This window comes from Ranitomeya imitator, chromosome 4 (assembly GCF_032444005.1).
Source record: "Ranitomeya imitator isolate aRanImi1 chromosome 4, aRanImi1.pri, whole genome shotgun sequence".
In the NCBI taxonomy this organism is placed as follows: domain Eukaryota; kingdom Metazoa; phylum Chordata; class Amphibia; order Anura; family Dendrobatidae; genus Ranitomeya; species Ranitomeya imitator.
Genome location: NC_091285.1, coordinates 148,457,583 through 148,477,125, shown reverse-complemented (window position 1 = coordinate 148,477,125; position 19,543 = coordinate 148,457,583). Strand labels below are relative to the sequence as shown.

The 19,543-nt window shown below is 51.1% G+C and overlaps 1 protein-coding gene across 2 annotated transcripts in view; it reads right to left on the bottom strand.

Moving 5' to 3' along the window:
• The window catches only part of KIF3A (kinesin family member 3A), a 66,275-nt gene extending 48,151 nt beyond the window's left edge, over positions 1–18,124 (bottom strand). For both annotated transcript variants that reach the window (XM_069764018.1, XM_069764017.1), the window contains exons 1-7: positions 18,009–18,124; positions 16,733–17,006; positions 14,282–14,426; positions 4,974–5,058; positions 4,501–4,606; positions 1,901–2,040; positions 1,273–1,470 (exon numbers count right to left, since the gene is read on the bottom strand). In XM_069764018.1, coding sequence (XP_069620119.1) covers positions 1,273–1,470; positions 1,901–2,040; positions 4,501–4,606; positions 4,974–5,058; positions 14,282–14,426; positions 16,733–17,006; positions 18,009–18,047 — 987 coding nt within the window. In that variant the 5' untranslated portion in view covers positions 18,048–18,124. The remainder of the gene's footprint in view (positions 1–1,272; positions 1,471–1,900; positions 2,041–4,500; positions 4,607–4,973; positions 5,059–14,281; positions 14,427–16,732; positions 17,007–18,008) is intronic.
• Positions 18,125–19,543: the final 1,419 nt, after the last annotated feature.

Here is a 19,543-nt window from a genome sequence, read left to right as displayed (position 1 = left end):
GTAATGTAACACACATATATTAGTAACTCTGTACTTTTGGCCAAAATTGTCAGGAACCCTTTGACATTGCAGAAGCAAAGTATATCAGAATTGTCATCTTTCCTAAGTTTTTCTGCACATGTCTGAAGTCGCAGTGTTCACGAGCATCCGCAGGATTTCGAAGCTTGTGACTACGAAGGCACAGGCCCATTATAAGGCAGGACTGTTCCATGCATGGATTTTGGATTTGATCCACTCATGGGAATATGCAGAGAAAGCACTTAGAAACGTGAAAATTGAAATATAAAGCGAACTTTGCCCATACAATGGGGGTTGCCTGAAGTCACAGACATGCCATGTATTTTTAAGATTAACCTGGCCACTAGCTGCATCTAGTGGCCAACTGTGTAGTTACAGTTTCTCAACAAAAATGGTGGACTATGAACTTTTTCTAGCAAGCAAAGTCTAGTTAATTATTTTCTAACACTTTACCAACATCCCAAATGGTGAAGTGAACTGCATAGAACTCTGCAAGAAAACCGAGTCAGAGTCAGAGGTTGCAGGAGTCTGCTGTCAGACACAGCCAGACTCCCCATAGAGAAGATAGATGATGGTAAACTCTCTCTGCCTTCCTGTTCGCTGTATACACAGCACTTAATCTGGGTCTAGACAGAGCAATATAACAGAATCTTAGGAGACATATCAGCTCTGCGGTGTAGCCAAAAAGCGGAATTTTCCCTGAACGTGGGCTAACAAACAGCCCATTACAAAAAAACAGCAATTAAAAATTGTATTGAAATTAAAGCCTGTTGCGGAGTAAGTGACAAATCCAGGGAATAGTTTTTTCATTATGTTACATAAAACATCCTTCAAGAGATCAGAAAATATTGCAGTCAGCACCCATTCCTCTATTCTCGACACAGCGTTCATTGGGCATTATGCTGACTGATGAAGAGAAGACAGGAGCAGTTATAAACCGCTTCCATCATCTCCCCATGGTCCTCAGATGATAGACTCCAGTGCTTGTATGCTGCTCGCCAAGTCACTCCTCGTTCACCCATAAGAAGGCCAGGACATGAGTCAATACTCTGTGTAAGATCTGCAAATGGCCGAGCTCACGCATTTCAGTATTGCTCATTTACTTATATAGTAATATAGTAAATAACAAAACAGAGGTCTGCCCTATAGGAGATGTATTCAGTGGAATAAATGTATAGTTAGACTGCAGAATCCTCCCTAGAAGCCTGGGATTTGTCCGCCTTGTTTCAGGTATGTAGCGGAGAAGACACCTACCATCATGGTCTTGGAGTTTCCCCCCAGAGAATCCTGAAGTAGTCGCGTCAGTTTGGAGTTCCTGTATGGTACGTGAGTGCTTTTTCCATCAACCAAGGCAGAGATGACATTACCCAATGTGGATAAGGACAAGTTGATTTTTGTGGCTTCTTTCAGTCTTTGTCCGGTTGCTCCAGTCTTGGCTTGCCTTTCCGAGCCCTGGGAAAGCAACATATGTATAGACTAATGAGATATAATTCTTATTTAAAGGGGGAATTATCCAATGACAAGCCTGCCCTGAACAGAAAGCCTGCCTCGCTGCTATTCCAGTAAGCAGAGAGAAAAAGAACCGGCCACACACTTTCTGTAATACGGGTTCGGCTCCCAGCTGGATTACACTTGACAACAGGCAGTGGATGAAAAATAAGACAGAAATGACACAGCTAGTGGTCATCTCTTAACATTTTTCAGCCCCAAAATCCACCAAATACAATGCAGTTTTGGTAGTCAACGCACTAGCCATTTCATGAGCCCGACTTTATTAAGAAGACATTGACCATCTTTATATTCCCCATTCCATAATGTCGTAAGAACATTTTAGCATACAAAATAAAATGAAGAACCAGCCAAGAAATAAAAAGATTCATACCGCCAGGTCTACGAGATGCAGCTTCCCCATTCGCACATGGATATTGCCGTCGGCACCTTTCTCACTGCACTCGATGGTGATGGTGAATATGGCGTGTGAGCGGGAGCTGTGCTCGTTCATGTTTGTGGCGCCAACCGAACCTGGGGAAATTAAAGAACATTGCACTCTTACAATTCACGAGCATGAAACCATTTAAAATAATGTTCTCCCCCAGTACTGGATCTGTGGGGTTAACTTCCATTACGTAGGAGGTGGAGCCCTGCTCTCTTAACAAAGCCATAGACTATAAAAGTATATCAGCAAGCCCTTTATACTCCGATCATGAGCACATCTGAAAGTCACTATCTGCAGGTGGACAAACCCTTTAAAGAGGTTCCATTTAGATAAAGGCTAATCCCAAATTAAAAGTCCTACAACATTCTAATGTACTTTGTGTATCAATACTACACCTTGTTTCGAGATACTGGTTTTTAGTGTCAGAGGGAGCCCAGCGCGGCAGCCGAGTGAGCCCAGCTGTGCAGCCGGCGGCAGACGGAGCCCAGACTCGCAGCCGGCAGAAGAGGGCACCCAGGCTGGCAGACGGCAATAGAGGGCGCCCAGGCTGGCAGACGGCAACAGAGGGCGCCCAAGCTGGCAGACGGCAACAGAGGGCGCCCAGGCACGCAGACGGCAACAGAGGGCGCCCAGGCACGCAGACGGCAACAGAGGGCGCCCAGGCACGCAGACGGCAACAGAGGGCACCCAGGCACGCAGACAGCAACAAAGGGCGCACAGGCACGCAGACGGCAACAGAGGGCGCACAGGCACGCAGACGGCAACAGAGGGCGCCCAGGCTGGCAGACGGCAACAGAGGGCGCCCAGGCACGCAGACGGCAACAGAGGGCGCCCAGGCTGGCAGACGGCAACAGAGGGCGCCCAGGCACGCAGACGGCAACAGAAGGCGCCCAGGCACGCAGACGGCAACAGAGGGCGCCCAGGCACGCAGACGGCAACAGAGGGCGCCCAGGCACGCAGACGGCAACAGAGGGCGCCCAGGCACGCAGACGGCAACAGAGGGCGCCCAGGCACGCAGACGGCAACAGAGGGCCCTCAGGCACGCAGACGGCAACAGAGGGCCCTCAGGCATGCAGACGGCAACAGAGGGCCCTCAGGCACGCAGACGGCAACAGAGGGCCCTCAGGCACGCAGACGGCAACAGAGGGCGCCCAGGCACGCAGACGGCAACAGAGGGCGCCCAGGCACGCAGACGGCAACAGAGGGCACCCAGGCACGCAGACAGCAACAAAGGGCGCACAGGCACGCAGACGGCAACAGAGGGCGCACAGGCACGCAGACGGCAACAGAGGGCGCCCAGGCTGGCAGACGGGAACAGAGGGCGCCCAGGCACGCAGACGGCAACAGAGGGCGCCCAGGCTGGCAGACGGCAACAGAGGGCGCCCAGGCACACAGAAGGCAACAGAGGGTGCCCAGGCACGCAGACGGCAACAGAGGGCGCCCAGGCTGGCAGACGGCGCCCAGGCACGCAGATGGCAACAGAGGGCGCCCAGGCACGCAGACGGCAACAGAGGGCGCACAGGCACGCAGACGGCAGCAGAGGGTGTCCAGGCTGGCAGACGGCAACAGAGGGCGCCAAGGCACGCAGATGGCAACAGAGGGCGCCCAGGCACACAGACGGCAGCAGAGGGCACCCAGGCTGGCAGGCAGCAACAGAGGGCGCCAAGGCTCGCAGATGGCAACAGAGGGCGCCAAGGCTCGCAGTTAGAGAGGGAAAGCTGGTAAGCAGCTAACGCCAATCTCAGCTGACCAGAGGATAAAACTGTTCACAGGTTAGACAGTATTCTGAACTAAATAGGCAGGCATAGCTGTCTTCAGTTATTTATCACCTATCGACTGGTGTTGTACATCTCTTCATTGGGAGCCTATACACAAAGACCACCACCGAACAGGAGAAAGGAGGTCCAGATCCTACATTTCTCATTTGAGGGTATTGGTGCATAAAAAGTTGGTGACTGGCACAATGAAACACACTAGACATAACACACTTGCGTAATTGAGTCCTTAGAGATAAACGGAGCATTCGTTTTCCACAAAAAGCCAGGAAAAGTTATAACAACATATCTATTCTTCTGCCTTGTCACTGGTCACGTAGCCAAAGGTCGCCATGTACAAGTGAATGGGATCCCTCTGTGAACCATAGGGCACCGTGAATGCACCAAATTACCGAAAATCCAACGTCATCTGATTTCTGTGACTTGCTTTTCGCAGTGCCCTAGAGGTCTCATTCACTTATTCTGGGCTACAATGTAGTAGCGACACATTGATCCACTCTGGGTTGTGGCCAAACCACTAGTACAGCCCCAACCTAACACGCCAACAAGAGGTGGATAATGACAACTGTCCAATCAACCTTTGAATTGAACAGTCATGTGCTACAGATCGGCTGCTTAGGAAGCACGGAGACAACATCTATAATAAAAGAGTGCAGAGGAACAATGGAAATGGCCACACGCACCAATTAGGTCTCAGTATTCATTGACATTTTGGAAATGGCTGCATCCTGTAATCGGGTGCTGTAGACATTAATCACAAGCATGACTTACGATTTTTGTGTCCCAGTGTCATGATCCGATCCATATCGTCAGCGTTATTCACCACGTATCCAGATAGATCTTTGATGTAAACTCCGACATCAGGCCGCTCTTTAACCTAAGACAATGCGGTTCTCATGAATAGAAGGAGTCTTTGGAATGAAAATGTCATAAGAGCATTAAAGAATCGCTCAGCCATGGACGGTGATCGCGTGCTCCTACATCAATCTATGCTGCATGTCTCCAGATGATCTCTCAGCTCTCCTGAGATTAAGGAGCATCACTTCTTACAACATGTGTTATTTCCTCTACAAGTGTATTAAATTGACAACTGGGCGTTACCAGTTGTGGGTGTGTCTTTACAGAGTCTGTCCAATCAGTGCTAACCACCTAAGCGCACACCCTTTTTGAACAGTAACTTTGAGTTGTCAAATAACAAATATAATAAGTACTCACATTAAGGACATTTCTTATGGCACCCTTACCTCCAGTCTTTGTGTTTGGTCCTTCCCCAGTAAGTCCCGTACCTCCTCATTATAAATTTCCAAGTAAGACACTCTCACCAGAAACCTAAAAAACAAATATCAAGCTGAAGAAAAATGCAATATAAACAACAAGCAGGACAACGACAAAAGAATACACCTGGCCCTACTACAGGTATCGGGGTAATCTCCTTACATCCTGGCACCAGTAGATGGTCCAGAGCAGTGTTCCCCAACTCTGGTCCTCAAGGGCCACCAACAGGTCATGTTTTCAGGATTTCCTTAGTATTGCCCAGGTGATTGAATTCTTGCCTGTCCAGGTGATGCAATTATCGCCCGTGCAATACTAAGGAAATCCTGAAAACATGACCTGTTGGTGACTCTTGAGGACCGGAGTTGGGGAACACTGGTCCAGAGCGTGGTGTGATAAATGACTTTCATGGTTCCCTCACTCCTCTCCCAGTACTAGAACGACAAGAACAGGAGCGAGAAGTTCTCAGTGCTGTCAAGTGAGAGACAGAAACTCTCACCAGACACTGCTGAAAAGGTCAGTTCTTCTATGGGGGAGTTTTCTTTTTCTCCCTCAATGAACTGCCTTCTTACGATTGGGCAGCGACATAGAGGGGAAAAAGTAAACTTCCCTCTTCGTGGAAGAGAAAATTTGCCTATTGGGCGCAGTAGAATTCGTTACCCCAAAGGCTTCCATAGGAAAAATAAAAATGTAAGCTGCATTCTAGTTTAGTCACTTAATGATGAGATAGGCAACTACTATACAAAAGGAGTAAAAGGTCCTTTTTAATCCAATTACGTTGAAAATTCTGACAGGACGCATTGCTGCATCGCCAGAGGTTTCTAAACCACCAGCTATTAACCCTTTAGTCAATCTTGATTGCCAAAATAATTGACACCTTTTTAACTCCTCCAGCCCCTTAGCTTTAACTGCTAGGAAGTGTTTATTTTTGGGTTGTCTAACCCTGTGTGTGTGCCCGGTTAAAAAGTAAAAAATAAAATTGGTACTTAATGGGTAAAAGAAAGCATGTCTAACATAAGTTTATGTATTTTATCTTTATATATTTTTCCAACATATATATATATATATATATATATATATATATATATATATATATATATATATATATATATATATATATATATATATATATATATATATATATATATATAGGTTTATTAGAGGAGTTGCCCATTAGTCAGCTAATCGACTTCGCAATATAAAACTTAAGGGTTCTGGGGTCTTCTTTTTTAATAAACATAGACAAGTTGACTTTTAAACTCACACAGCTCGGACACTTTCCTCCCAAACTGACCAGCTCCTCCGGTCCATACAATGGTTTCTGGTGGCGGAGCAAGTGAACTTGCCAAATTGTAAAACACCTGACACAGGAAAGCAGCTTTTCTATTGGAGGAAGCTGATGGTCACATGCTCCTCCGCCAGCAGCAACTATATGGACACTGTGCCGGTCAGTTTGTGAGGAAAGCTGGACTAATAAGAGAACATAGCCAACCTAAGGCTGCACAGCTTAATGCACTTCAGATATTGTTCTACTTGCCACGTAATGGCTCTTTCAGCAGTGAGTGTGTCCAGTACCTGTGGCGACACTTTTCACACATAGACCCATTCAAGTGAATGGCTCTGTGCAGGTCAGTGTGTTTTCACAGATGTGCAAAGTGGGCAAAATACGCTGACATGTCCGTTTTTAACAGCAGCAAGCTGGTTATCAAGCATAGAGGGGTCCCCATGCTGTGTTTCTATTTAAATAAATCATTTTTTTTTTTTTAAAAACGGCGTGGGTTCCCCCTCATTTTTATCAACCAGACTTACTAAGGCTGACAGCTGGGGGTGGTATTCTCTGGCTGGTAAGGAGCAATTGATATTGGACCCCTCACCAGACTAAAAACAGCAGCCCGCAGCCGCCCAGAAGTGCCAATTCTGTTGCTTTGCCTGGAACTTCTCACTTGCCCTGTGGCAAGTGGGGTTCATATCTGTGGGGTTGATGTCACCTTTATATTGTCTGGTGACATCAAGTCCACGGCTTAGTAATGGAAAGGAGTCTATAAGACACCTATCCATTACTAATCCTATAGTTGTATGCTAAATAAAGACACAGCTAGAATAAAGTCTCAGATGCCACTTCATTAATCCGTGGGCTTGATGTCACCAGACAATACAAAGGTGACATCAACCCCACAGATACGAACCCCACTTGCCACCGCCAAAAGGCAAGCGAGAAGGGCAAAGCACCAGACTTAGCACATCTAATAGATGTTCCTCTTCTGGGCGGCTATTGTTAGGATGGGGCGCCAATATCCATGGCCCCTTACCAGCCTGAGAATACCAGCCCCCAGCTGTCTGGTTTAGCAAGGCTGGTAGTCAAAAATGGTGTGGACTCCACACCATTTTTTTTCAATTACTTATATAAATAATTAAAAATATATTGTGGGGACCCCTCTATTCTTAATAAACAACCTTGCTAAAGGTCACAGATGAGGGTTGCAGTCCGCAGCTGTCAGCTTTACCTGGCTGGTTATTAAAAATACTCTCATCAGCCGCTGCCTGTTCTCGCAGTTATCAGCTGAATACAACTCTCAACATTCTCCCCTGTTCGCATTGATTGCAGCGCCAGCAAAAAAGAATGATGTGAGCCGTCATCAGCACCCAATGCCGTAGAATAGCACGAACAGTACCGCTGATTCTCAGGCGCCGATATGTGGTACTGATGCGGCACACGGTTGCCACATGTACTAAACACACGTACACTGATATCTCCGGTACTGTTTTTTTCGGTACCGGAAATATCAGGACGTGTGAAATAGCCCTAACACTGTGTGAATGATAAAGTAGCACGGCCGTATATGTGGAGCACAGGGACAGATATACTCATAAAAACAGGATTTTTGGTTGCTTACCGTAAAATCTGTTTCTCGGAGCCTTCATTGGGGGACACAGGAACCATGGGTGTATGCTGCTGCCACTAGGAGGCTGACACTATGCAAATAAAAAAGTTAGCTCCTCCTCTGCAGTGTACACCCTACCGACAGGAAGTAGGATATTCAGTTAGTGAGAAAGCAGTAGGAGAAGCAACGTGTAAAGGAGAAAGAATAATATAACAATAATAATAAACTTTATATATAGCGCCAACAAATTCCATGGCGCTCCACAGATTAACAGTTTCAAACACTCAAAGAGTGTTCAAAGAACTCAAACGTAAACAGTAAACAAAGCTGTTCAACTTGGGAGGGAGCTGTGTCCCCCAATGAAGGCTCCGAGAAACAGATTTTACGGTAAGCAACCAAAAATCCTGTTTTCTCTATCGCCTTTCATTGGGGGACACAGGAACCATGGGACGTCCCAAAGCAGTCCCTGGGGTGGGAAAAACAGACTTTCATCAGGTCCGAGGACTCACCACTGCCGCCTGCAGGATCCTTCTGCCCAGGCTGGCGTCCGCCGAAGCATAGGTATGGACCTTGTAAAGTTCAGCGAAACGTGTGGATGGAAGACCAGGTTGCCGCTTTGCGAAGCCGTCGGTGAAAGCCCTGTGACGTACCGCACAGGAAGCGCCGACTGCCCGGGTAGAGTGAGCCTCTCTCTCTGGAGGGGCACTCTGTTCTTGACCCGGTAAGCTTCCAAAATTGCCGTTCTGATCCAGCAAGCAATAGTCGCCTTGGAATCCTGATCCAGCAAGCAATAGTCGCCTTGGAATCCGGCAGGCGTTCACACGCACCATCAGGGATGGCGAAAAGAGAATCCAGCTTTCGGAAAGCAGCTGTGCTAGCAAGGGAGATCCTCACTGCCCTGACGAGGTCCAGCCTGTTCAACGATTGCTCCAGAGGCTGAATCAGAACTGGACAAAAGGAAGGTAGAACGGTGTCCTCGTTGAGGTGGAAAGGTGAAAACCACCTTGTGAAGGAAGGAAGGCGGAGGCCTGGGACCACCTTGTCCTGGTGGAAAATCAAGAAAGGAGATTGGCAAGAAATGGCCGCCAATTTGAAAATGCGGCGGATCGAAGTGATGGACCTGAGAAAAGCCACCTTCCCAGATAGAACTGACATGGAAAACTCCCTGAGAGGCTCAGAGGGGGGAACCCCCAAGAACGACCAGCACAACCTTTAGATCCCATGAATCCACAGAGGCCCTGTACGGAGAGACAGAATGGGCTACTCCTTGAAGGAAGGTCTTAACCTGCGGCTGAGAAGATAACATCTTCTCAAAGGGAAGAAGAGCGCAGGAACCTGGTCCTTTAGGGAACTAAGAGTGAAGCCCGAATCCAGTCCTGCCTGAAGGAAAACCAAATGGAAGGCAGGGAAAAAGACATAGGTGAAAAGCGGTTGGACTTGCACCAACGAAAGTAAGCCTTCCAGGTACGATAGTAGATCCTGGAAGACGAAGGCTTCCTAGCCTGGATTATAGTGTGACTCATCCGGGCCGAAAGGCCGGACACTCTTAGAACTGTGGTGTCCACAACCACGCCGTTAAACTGAGCGACTGATAATTCGGGTGGCAGATCGGACCGTGGGACAGCAGATCGGGTCTGTCTGGAAGGCACCAGGGGCGTCTGCGAGAAGATTGACGATGTCCGCAAACCAAGACCTCCTGGGCCAATCCGGGACGATCAGAATGCCCGGCACCCCTTCTTTTTCGACAGCTTGGAAAGCAAGGGAAGGGGTGGGAACCGATAGGGGAGCACGAACTGCGACCAAGGAATGGCCAAAGAGTAAACACCACTGCGAGATAATCGCGGGACCTTGGGACGACCCGAGGGACATTCCTGTTCAATCGGGACGCCGTGAGGTCCACCTCTGGAGTCCCCCATCGAAGAGCAATCAGGTAGGAGACCTCCTGAAGTAAGGACCATTCCCCTGCCGCGAGGCCCTCGCAGCCAAGGAAGTCGGCGGCCTAATAGTCCACGCCGGGGACATGCGCTGCGGATCTCACCAGGACCGTAGCCTTTGTCCAGAGGAGGATCCTGGGATCTCGGCAGAGGCCAGAGAACTCAGAGTCCACCCCTGGAGGTTGACATATGCCACTGCTGTGTCATTGTCTGTCTGGATTCGAATTGGCAGGCTGCTGAGAATCCTTATCCAGTGAAAGACAGAAAGATGATCCGGAACTCGAGGACATTGATCGGTAGAGAGGACTCCTGCGCCGACCAACAACCCTGAAAAGAACAGGTGACAAAGCCCCACGCCTCCGCCGAGCAGGCTGGCGTCCGTCGTCACCACCTGCCAGGGAACTGGAAGAAAGGATATGCTGTGAAGGATCTGCTCTGGGATAAGAGAAGTGACCTCGGCCACCAGTCGAGGAACCGTTTGACCCGGGAGAAAGCCGGATCGGACGATGCAGGGAGAAGACAGACGTGTCCCCCTGTGATAGAATAGCCTGCTGAAGAAGTCTTGAATGAAACGGGCGAAGGGAAAATTGCTTCCGATGTTGCAACCAACCTCCTTAGGACCTTCATGGCCCATCGGAAAGGAGGGGAGCCGAGAACCCTGGAGCAAGCGAACTTCCCGACAAAGGAGGGAAATCGTGTCTTCGGGAAGAAAGACTCTGGTCAGACAAGTGACGAAGAACATGCCCAGAGATACGAGGCGCCGAACAAGACGGAACTTCTTCCTATTGACGAGCCACCCGCAACGGCTAGAGCGTCGGGGAAGATTGATAGACTTTCGGGAGCCTGAAACCGAAATTCCTGAGCCTCCATGGAAGCGATTACTGAATGAGGGAATATCATCCTGAAGTGTTTCAAGACGAGACTTCCTGTTAAGCAATTTGAGATCCGGACTGGGACGAACCGTGTAGTCCTCTTTCAGTACAAAGAGATTTGAACCGTTCCTGTTCTGGGACGGGAACGATTACCCCGGATTTAAGGAGGGAAACAATGGCTGTAAAGAAACCCGGGACTAGAGCGGGGTCTCTTGGAGGTTGGGATTCAAAGAAAACGATCCCAGGGCCGTGAAATGAATCTATTTTGTATCCAGAGGATACAAGTTCCCTGGCCCATGCGTCCTCTACTGAGGAGACCCAGACGTCCCTGAGGAACAGGAGACGGCTGCCCAGCCTGGGAAATGGGCTGGAGTCTAGCCGTGGGTCATGCCTAGGTGGAACTTCCAGTCCTGGACCTGGAGAATCCACCTTAGAAGTAGAGGGAACACCAGGAAGGAGTGAGTCGAAGAATACCTTCTTCTCTTAACGTGCCTGAGGCCTCTGCTGTTGCGAAAAAGGAATCTGATGCTGCAAAGCGACGAGAAAAGCCGAAAGGACCGAAGTTGCCGCCTAGGAAGAGAACTGGTGCCGCCAGTGGCTTCCTTAGTAATTTGGTCCAGCTTGGAACCGAAAAGACGTGATCCTTGAAAAAGGCAGGCCCGTAAGGGACTTCTTTGATGACTCGAGCCAAACAGAGTGACGGCTGGCAACAACATTACTGTACTGAAGACGCGACGTCCAGGGAACAAATTATTCCCCGGCGTGAATAATCTGGGTGGAAACTTCCGCCATCCAGTCTGGTGGAGCTCCGGCCTGAATGCCCCAACGGAGTTGTTTAGCCCCTTCGGATACAGACTTCGAAACCCAAGTGGAAGCGAAAGCCGGGCATAGAGATGATGCGGCAGCTTCGAAAGTCGAATTCACGAAGGATTCCATGATCCTATCGATGGAATCTGTCAGAGTCTCCTCACCGGACAGCGTGAAGACTGTGTTGGTGGCAAGTTTAGCAGCGGCGGATCCACAGAGGGAGAGGTCGTTCTCTAATGCCTCTCATTCCGGTTGGCGATGAGGTCCAGAGGAAAGAGATATGAGACTCCAAGACGCTTGTCTCTGTGAGAACGTCTGGTCGAATTCGCTCTTTCTCTGGCCAGAAGCTCCTCGATTCAGGATGAGGAGCGAATCCCTTGGGAGGTAATTTAGACCGTCTAAACGAAACCGCCTGATCTGCGGGTTCCGTCGAGGAATCTTTGATGCCGCAGGTCAGATTGGACGCTCCAATGAGGCCTTGAACCATATCCCTCATGTTATGATTTGGTTAGACTCCGGCCCCAAATTATCCTCCGAAGGCGCATCAGAGAAAAACCTCGCCTTACTCGGGGGGGGGGGGGGGGAGGGGAGGATCAGGGAGTAGTCGACCACAGAGAAGGACCGTGTGGCGAGATGGACCGAGGCGAGAACTCAGACCAGCGTTCCTGTCTGGATCTTTCACGGCCTGTATTGGAAGACTCGGACGGAGCTTCTTGCGACCCGCTGGCTACTGCGGAAGTCTGCAGGGGCAACTGATCGAGCACGGACACAAGGGTCTGGGACACCCGTGTGAGATCCGCTATTGATAGAGACAGAGGGGAGGCCAAGCCTGGGGTGGGGACTTCGCTCTGAGGCGGAGCAGCAGGGGGGGTCTTGGGTGGTGAACATAATGTGGGTTGCTGCAGGCCTGTCTGAGGGAAGCTTGCGGTTACAAGACGCACCCTGAAAGTGTTTCACTAAGGCACAGGAAAAAGTAGGAGGTCGGGAGTGACCTTCCTTAAAATTAGACCGAACGGGCCCCTGAGGTAAATGTCAGAAGACTAGGGGACCGGGGATTGAGACAAACTGCGGTGCAAAGGTACTCACGGCAGACACTGCGGGATCCAGAAGGAAGGTTGCACGGCCTTGAAGATGCTCCTCAGGAACGATAGCCCCTAGGAGAACAGGCAGACACATCTGGGGCACTCTTGTCCGAAACTTGCTGCAGGTCTGAAGAACAGCAGTGGGGAGATGCGAGGATGCCAGGAATTTGCACTCTTAGGATGTGCAAAGAAAAACGTTCCTGGCACTGAAATAAGCATCTGTGGCTGCCTGGGAGTGGTGGGCGGGGCTTAACTGCCAGGCCAGGAGCACCAAGATGGTGGCGGTGGGCGGAGCTTGCCAATAATAGTCGGGCGGGAGAAAAGCCCGCCCGAGGGAAAGGAAGTGGGAGGAGACGCAGCGCCGGAAGTAGGCCCCGGAAGAAGCCGGGGCCTAAATTTAAGGCCGGCGGCCGCCGGGAAGGGCCGCGGCGGCGGGTGAAGCGGCGCGGTTTCCTGCAAGGCCGCCGTGCCGTGGTAAAAGGGCACAGTGCGGCTGTAGGAGGAAGCGGCGGCGGTGCCTGCAAAGCCGCCGCACCAGAAGAAAGCGGTGCGGCCGCAGGAGAAAGCGGCGCGGCTGCCAGCGAGGCGGCCACGCCGTGTCAGAAAAGAATAGTGCGGCCGCAAGGAAATCGGCGCAGCTACCATAAGGCCGCCGCGCCAGGACAGAAACAGTGCAGCCGCAGGGGGGAAAAAGGCAGAGGCTGCCGCACGGCCGCCGCATCGGGACAGAGCACAGTGCGGGGGAAAAAGGCAGCGTGGCCGCCTGTAAGGCCAAGAACAGCACGGCTGCCACGCTAATGGGGCGAAGAGCCCGCCCCATGAGGAAATGTCAACCAGGTCAATACAGCCTGGAAAAAATCCCAAGGGACCCCCAAATGACTACCCTGGAACTGATGAAGGACCCAGAGGTACTTTGGAATACTCACCTAAAAAAAAAAAATCCCACGCCGTCCTTACTAACCTCATTCTGTGGGAAAATATCGGACGTCCAGGGAGCTGATGGACGTCCTCGTCTCCTCCAACCGACAGGCTCTGGTGGGCGAGTGGGTGGGGGACGGAGCCAGGACCGGACTTCTAAGCACGCTTGTGTGCTAGGATCTTGGTCCTGGTGGGGGATCTATGAGGATACGGGGTGGCAGTACACGCCGTACTCTTAGTCCGTATTGTGGGACTACAGGTGTGACTGTTCACCCTGTATCCCTACAGAAAATCTGAAAAGAAACGACGCACATTGAGGTAGATAAGGGTCTAATGAAAGACCCGTGTCCACCTCCTACTGACACTAAGCTAAACTGAATATCCTACTTCCTGTCGGTAGGGTGTACACTGCAGAGGAGGAGCTAACTTTTTTATTTGCATAGTGTCAGCCTCCTAGTGGCAGCAGCATACACCCATGGTTCCTGTGTCCCCCAATGAAAGGCGATAGAGAAAGACCATTTTCAGACCATCACATTTTGCAAAGAATGAGTCCGATTAGACCACATTCACACTACAAGTATTTGGTGAGTTTTTTTTACATCAGTATGTGTACGCCAAAACCAGGAGTGGAACAATCAGAGGAACAGTATAATAGAAGAGTAGAATAGAAACAGTGGCGACCACTTCTGCATTTATCACACACACCTGGTTTTGGCTTTTAAATATGGATGTAAAATCCTGAATGTGTGAACGTGGCCTTACGGACAAACAAGGTATAGCCTTACCGTGTATCTCCCTCCGCTTTTGCAATATGTCCAAATACATGGGCAAATGAATTAGGAATGATCCCTCGGAGTTCAGGGACAGCTCGCACTCCCTCCATTGTGAATGTTTTACCTGTACCAGTCTGCCCATAGGCAAATATCGTCCCTGGAAAAGAAAGGAGGTAGAATCAGGTCATTATTTTCTCCTACATGAGAAAACAAACTATTCATCAGTGAGCTGGATCAGATTATTATCTGTTTAGTCTGTTTTACCATCACTGTAGTGTGAGTTTTTCTTGTATGACAAAAATATATTCCCAAGCATCTCTTAACCACTAAAGACGCGCTCCACCAAAGGGTTAACTTTAATAAACCTGTGCATATGTGCATGCAATGTAGTGTATTGATATACTCACCTACCGCCACCTTCTCTGGGATCCAGCGCCGTTCTGCTCCTCGTCTCAGTGAGGTCACCGCTCCTCCTCTCGGTGAGGTCACCGCTCCTCCTCTCGGTGAGGTCACCGCTCCTCCTATCAGGTGAGGTCACCGCTCCTCCTCTCAATGATGCCACCGCTCCTCCCCTCGATGAGGCCACCGCTCCTCCCCTCGGTGAGGCCACCGCTCCTCCCCTCGGTGAGGTCACTGCTCCTCCTCTCGGTGAGGTCACTGCTCCTCCTCTCGGTGAGGTCACCGTTCCTCCTCTCGGTGAGGCCACCGCTCCTCCTCTCGGTGAGGTCACCGCTCCTCCTCTCGGTGAGGCCACCGCTCCTCCTCTCAGTGAGGCCACCGCTCCTCCTCTCAGTGAGGCCACCGCTCCTGAGGTCACCGCTCCTCCTCTCAATGATGCCACCGCTCCTCCCCTCGATGAGGCCACCGCTCCTCCTCTCGGTGAGGTCACCGCTCCTCCTCTCGGTGAGGTCACCGCTCCTCCTATCAGGTGAGGTCACCGCTCCTCCTCTCAATGATGCCACCGCTCCTCCCCTCGATGAGGCCACCGCTCCTCCTCTCGGTGAGGTCACCGCTCCTCCTCTCGGTGAGGTCACCGCTCCTCCTATCAGGTGAGGTCACCGCTCCTCCTCTCAATGATGCCACCGCTCCTCCCCTCGATGAGGTCACCGCTCCTCTCAGTGAGGCCACCGCTCCTCCCCTCGGTGAGGCCACCGCTCCTCTCAGTGAGGCCACCGCTCCTCCCCTCGGTGAGGCCACCGCTCCTCCTCTCAATGATACCACCGCTCCTCCTCTCAATGATACCACCGCTCCTCCTCTCAATGATACCACCGCTCCTCCTCTCGGTGAGGCCACTATACTTCACTCCGTGATGATCCTGCTCCTCTTCTCAGTGAGGCCACCGCTCCTCCTCTCAATGATGCCACCGCTCCTCCCCTCGATGAGGTCACCGCTCCTCTCAGTGAGGCCACCACTCCTCCCCTCGGTGAGGCCACCGCTCCTCCTCTCAATGATACCACCGCTCCTCCTCTCGGTGAGGCCACTATACTTCACTCCGTGATGATCCTGCTCCTCTTCTCAGTGAGGCCACCGCTCCTCCTCTCAGTGAGGCCACCGCTCCTCCTCTCAGTGAGGCCACCGCTCCTCCTCTCAGTGAGGCCACCGCTCCTCCTCTCAGTGAGGCCACCGCTCCTCCTCTCAGTGAGGCCACCGCTCCTCCTCTCAGTGAGGTCACCGCTCCTCCTCTCGGTGATGCCACTGCTCTCCTTGCGATGATGCCACACCTCCTCAGTCTCTATGGCTCATATGACCAGCAAATCATGACATAGAAATACATATGTTCACTTTTTTGAGTGTTTATTTTGCCCCATTCAGGTAGATTACGGAGATTACCCGCCTGTTACGCTACCCTAATACACTGCCAGTTTTAATAAATATTGAAAATTGTAAATATAGGAATTCTATTCTAAAAATGCACAGCAAATGCTATTAGCTGTCAAGGGAATATGTCACCATGCTTTTGCCACTTAATCTGAGAGCAACAAAACATAGACCCCGATTCCAGTGATGTGTCTCTTACTGGGCTGCTTGACACAGTTTTGATAAGATCACTGTTTTATCAGCAGGAGATTATCACTACATGACTAGTCAACCTGCTGCCATGTAGTTCTCTATATTCATGAGCTCTCCATAATTCTATCCCCACCACTGACAGGCAGCTTTCTGCCTATGCACTGTGTACACAGAAAGTGGCCTATCAGCGGTGTGGGCGGGATTAAAAAGAGCTCAACATTTAGAGAACTGCTACATCTGCGGCAGATAAAACAGAGATTGTAGAAAAAAATACAACAGGATCCTGGTACGTGACATCACTGGAATCAGGGTCTCTGCCCATACATCATACTGCTCAGATAGGAGAGCTAGAACGTGGTGACAGATTCTCTTTAAGTTTACAGCTCACCGATCAGAGGTAAGATCCATGCCAGTATAACATGAGACGTGTTGCCCCCCCAGACAGGTACGCACCGTTGTAGCCCTCCAGCACAGAGTCGATGATAGGCCGGGCCGTCAGGTTATACACGTCCAGCTGTTTACTGTCCGGCCCGAACACCGTGTCAAAGGTAAAGGTCTTCGGGGGCTCGTTCATGGAGTCCACCTTATGCACCGCGATGGTCCCCCGCATTTCATCCACGCGGACGGCCATCCTGTTACCCATGGCCTTCTCTCGCTCGTTCAGGGGGCGACATCGCACCACCACCTTCACGTTGTCGCAGGACTCCGGCTTCTCCGCTTTGTGGATCTGTGGGCAGAATAGAAATACGTGCACCCATTAGCGGCTCCAGTCCCATTAGTGGCTGCGGCCCCATTGGTGGCTTCGGGCTCATTAGTGGCTGCGGCCCCATTAGCGGCTCCGGTCCCATTAGTGGCTCCGGCCTCATTAGTGGCTGCGGCCCCATTAGCGGCTCCGGTCCCATTAGTGGCTGCGGCCCCATTAGCGGCTCCAGTCCCATTAGTGGCTGCGGCCCCATTGGTGGCTTCGGGCTCATTAGTGGCTGCGGCCCCATTAGCGGCTCCGGTCCCATTAGTGGCTCCGGCCTCATTAGTGGCTGCGGCCCCATTAGCGGCTCCGGTCCCATTAGTGGCTGCGGCCTCATTAGTGGCTGCGGCCCCATTAGCGGCTCCGGTCCCATTAGCGGCTCCGGTCCCATTAGCGGCTCCGGCCTCATTAGTGGCTGCGGTCCCATTAGCGGCTCCGGTCCCATTAGTGGCTGCGGCCCCATTAGCGGCTCCGGTCCCATTAGCGGCTCCGGTCCCATTAGAGGCTGCGGCCCCATTAGTGGCTGCGGCCCCATTGGTGGCTCCGGTCCCATTAGCGGCTCCGGTCCCATTAGAGGCTGCGGCCCCATTAGCGGCTCCGGTCCCATTAGCGGCTCCGGTCCCATTAGTGGCTGCGGCCCCATTGGTGGCTTCGGGCTCATTAGTGGCTGCGGCCCCATTGGTGGCTGCGGCCCCATTGGTGGCTTCGGGCTCATTAGTGGCTCCGGCCTCATTAGTGGCTGCGGCCCCATTAGAGGCTGCGGCCCCATTGGTGGCTTCGGGCTCATTAGTGGCTCCGGCCCAATTGGTGGCTCCGGCCCCATCAGTGGCTCTGGCCCCATTACTACTATGGCAGCACATCCTCCCCTGTCATTGTGGCCACACAGGAGGATGCCCTGGGAGGGGGAGGCCTCGCAGCTGAATGCATGACTCGCCAGCAGCGCAGCTGCACCGGTCAGGATCTGCCTGTCCCATCCCCCATTACCGGCATCTTGGCGATGACTCCGGGCCGGTCCCCGCGCATTAGAAGTGACCCCGGCTCCACAGACACCTCGGCCAATTCCCTGGACCAGCGCTTTAGCCTTTCGTTACGCGCATGCGCCGAGCTGACTGCGCTAATATGAGTGACAGGAGATTTGACCAATGCCTGAGAAGGCTGGCTATCGGCTGCGGACACAAGCGTCCAATCACTGAGCTTTATTTCCCTGCTGCAAACACATAGGGAGGAATGTGTCCAAGTAGGCGACTGACGGGAAGGATCCGACCAATAGGAAGCCAGCTTGTCTCTAGGATCGTGGTGTTGTGCTGCGTGTGACTTCTGGGTGTAGCAGTCGTCATGGTAACGGTTGTAAAGGCCAGATAGGAGCGGCCGGCACTGACCATTGGCAGCACCGTCAGCAGCAGGCTCAGCGCTGTGTGCGCATGTGGCAGGCTTTCCTCTCCCATCCCTGGGGGTCGGCATGGGACCCCTAGAAGCAGACCAAGAGTCCAGTGACTGCTGCTCCTTTCATTCTTTTCATTCATTCTTAACCCCTTCATGACATGACAATTTTTTGGATTTTATCTCCCCTCCTTCCCAGAGCCATAACTTTTTAATGTTTCCGTCAATCAGGCCATGTGAGGGCTTGTTTTTTGCGGGACAAGTTCTACTTTTGAATGACATAATTGGTTTTACTATATCTTGTGCTGGAAAACGGGAAAAAAATCCAACTGCGGTGAAATTGCAAAAAAGTGCAATTCCACATTTTTTTTTTACTATGTTCACTAATTGCTAAAACTGACCTGCCATTATGATTCTCCAGGTCATTGCGCGTTCATAGACACCAAACATGTCTAGGTTCTTTATATAATTGAAAGAAGTTGTCCACCACCCCTTGCCTGGCCCCCACAAAATAATAAAGCTTATATTCGCCTCCCCGACTTCTTACCAACAGAACATGAAGGGAAAGCCAGGGATCATCTGCAGCCTGGACTTCCTCTTCATGTTCGATTTGTCCGAAGGCAGAGACTGACTCCAGCGCTGATTGGGCGCCAGGCATCACGTGTCATTCCACCGCATCACCGCCCCGGTGACGACACCGCTGGAATGGCGCCGTCACAGGAGGTGAGTATAGGCTTTATTATTTCATTGGGGCCAAACATTTTGATCAAGGGGCTATCCAAGTAGTGTACAACCCCTTTTAATGGTGAAAAAAAAAAACAGAAATTTGTAAAAAAAAAAAAATGTTTTGCTTTTGTCGCCATTTTCAGAGACCCGAAGCGTCTCCATTTTTCGTTAGCTGAGCCTGGGTGAGGCTTACTTTTTTGCGCCCTGAGCTGACATTTTTATTGAACCATTTTTGAGTAGATGACACGTTTTGATTGCTCAGTATTGCATTTTATTGCAATGTTGCGGCAGCCAAAAAAAACCTAATTCGAACCATTTGATTGTTTTTCTCATTATGCCTTTTACCTATTGGATTAGTTTACTTAAAAATTTTATAGATTGGACATTTCTGAACGCAGCAATAACAAATATGT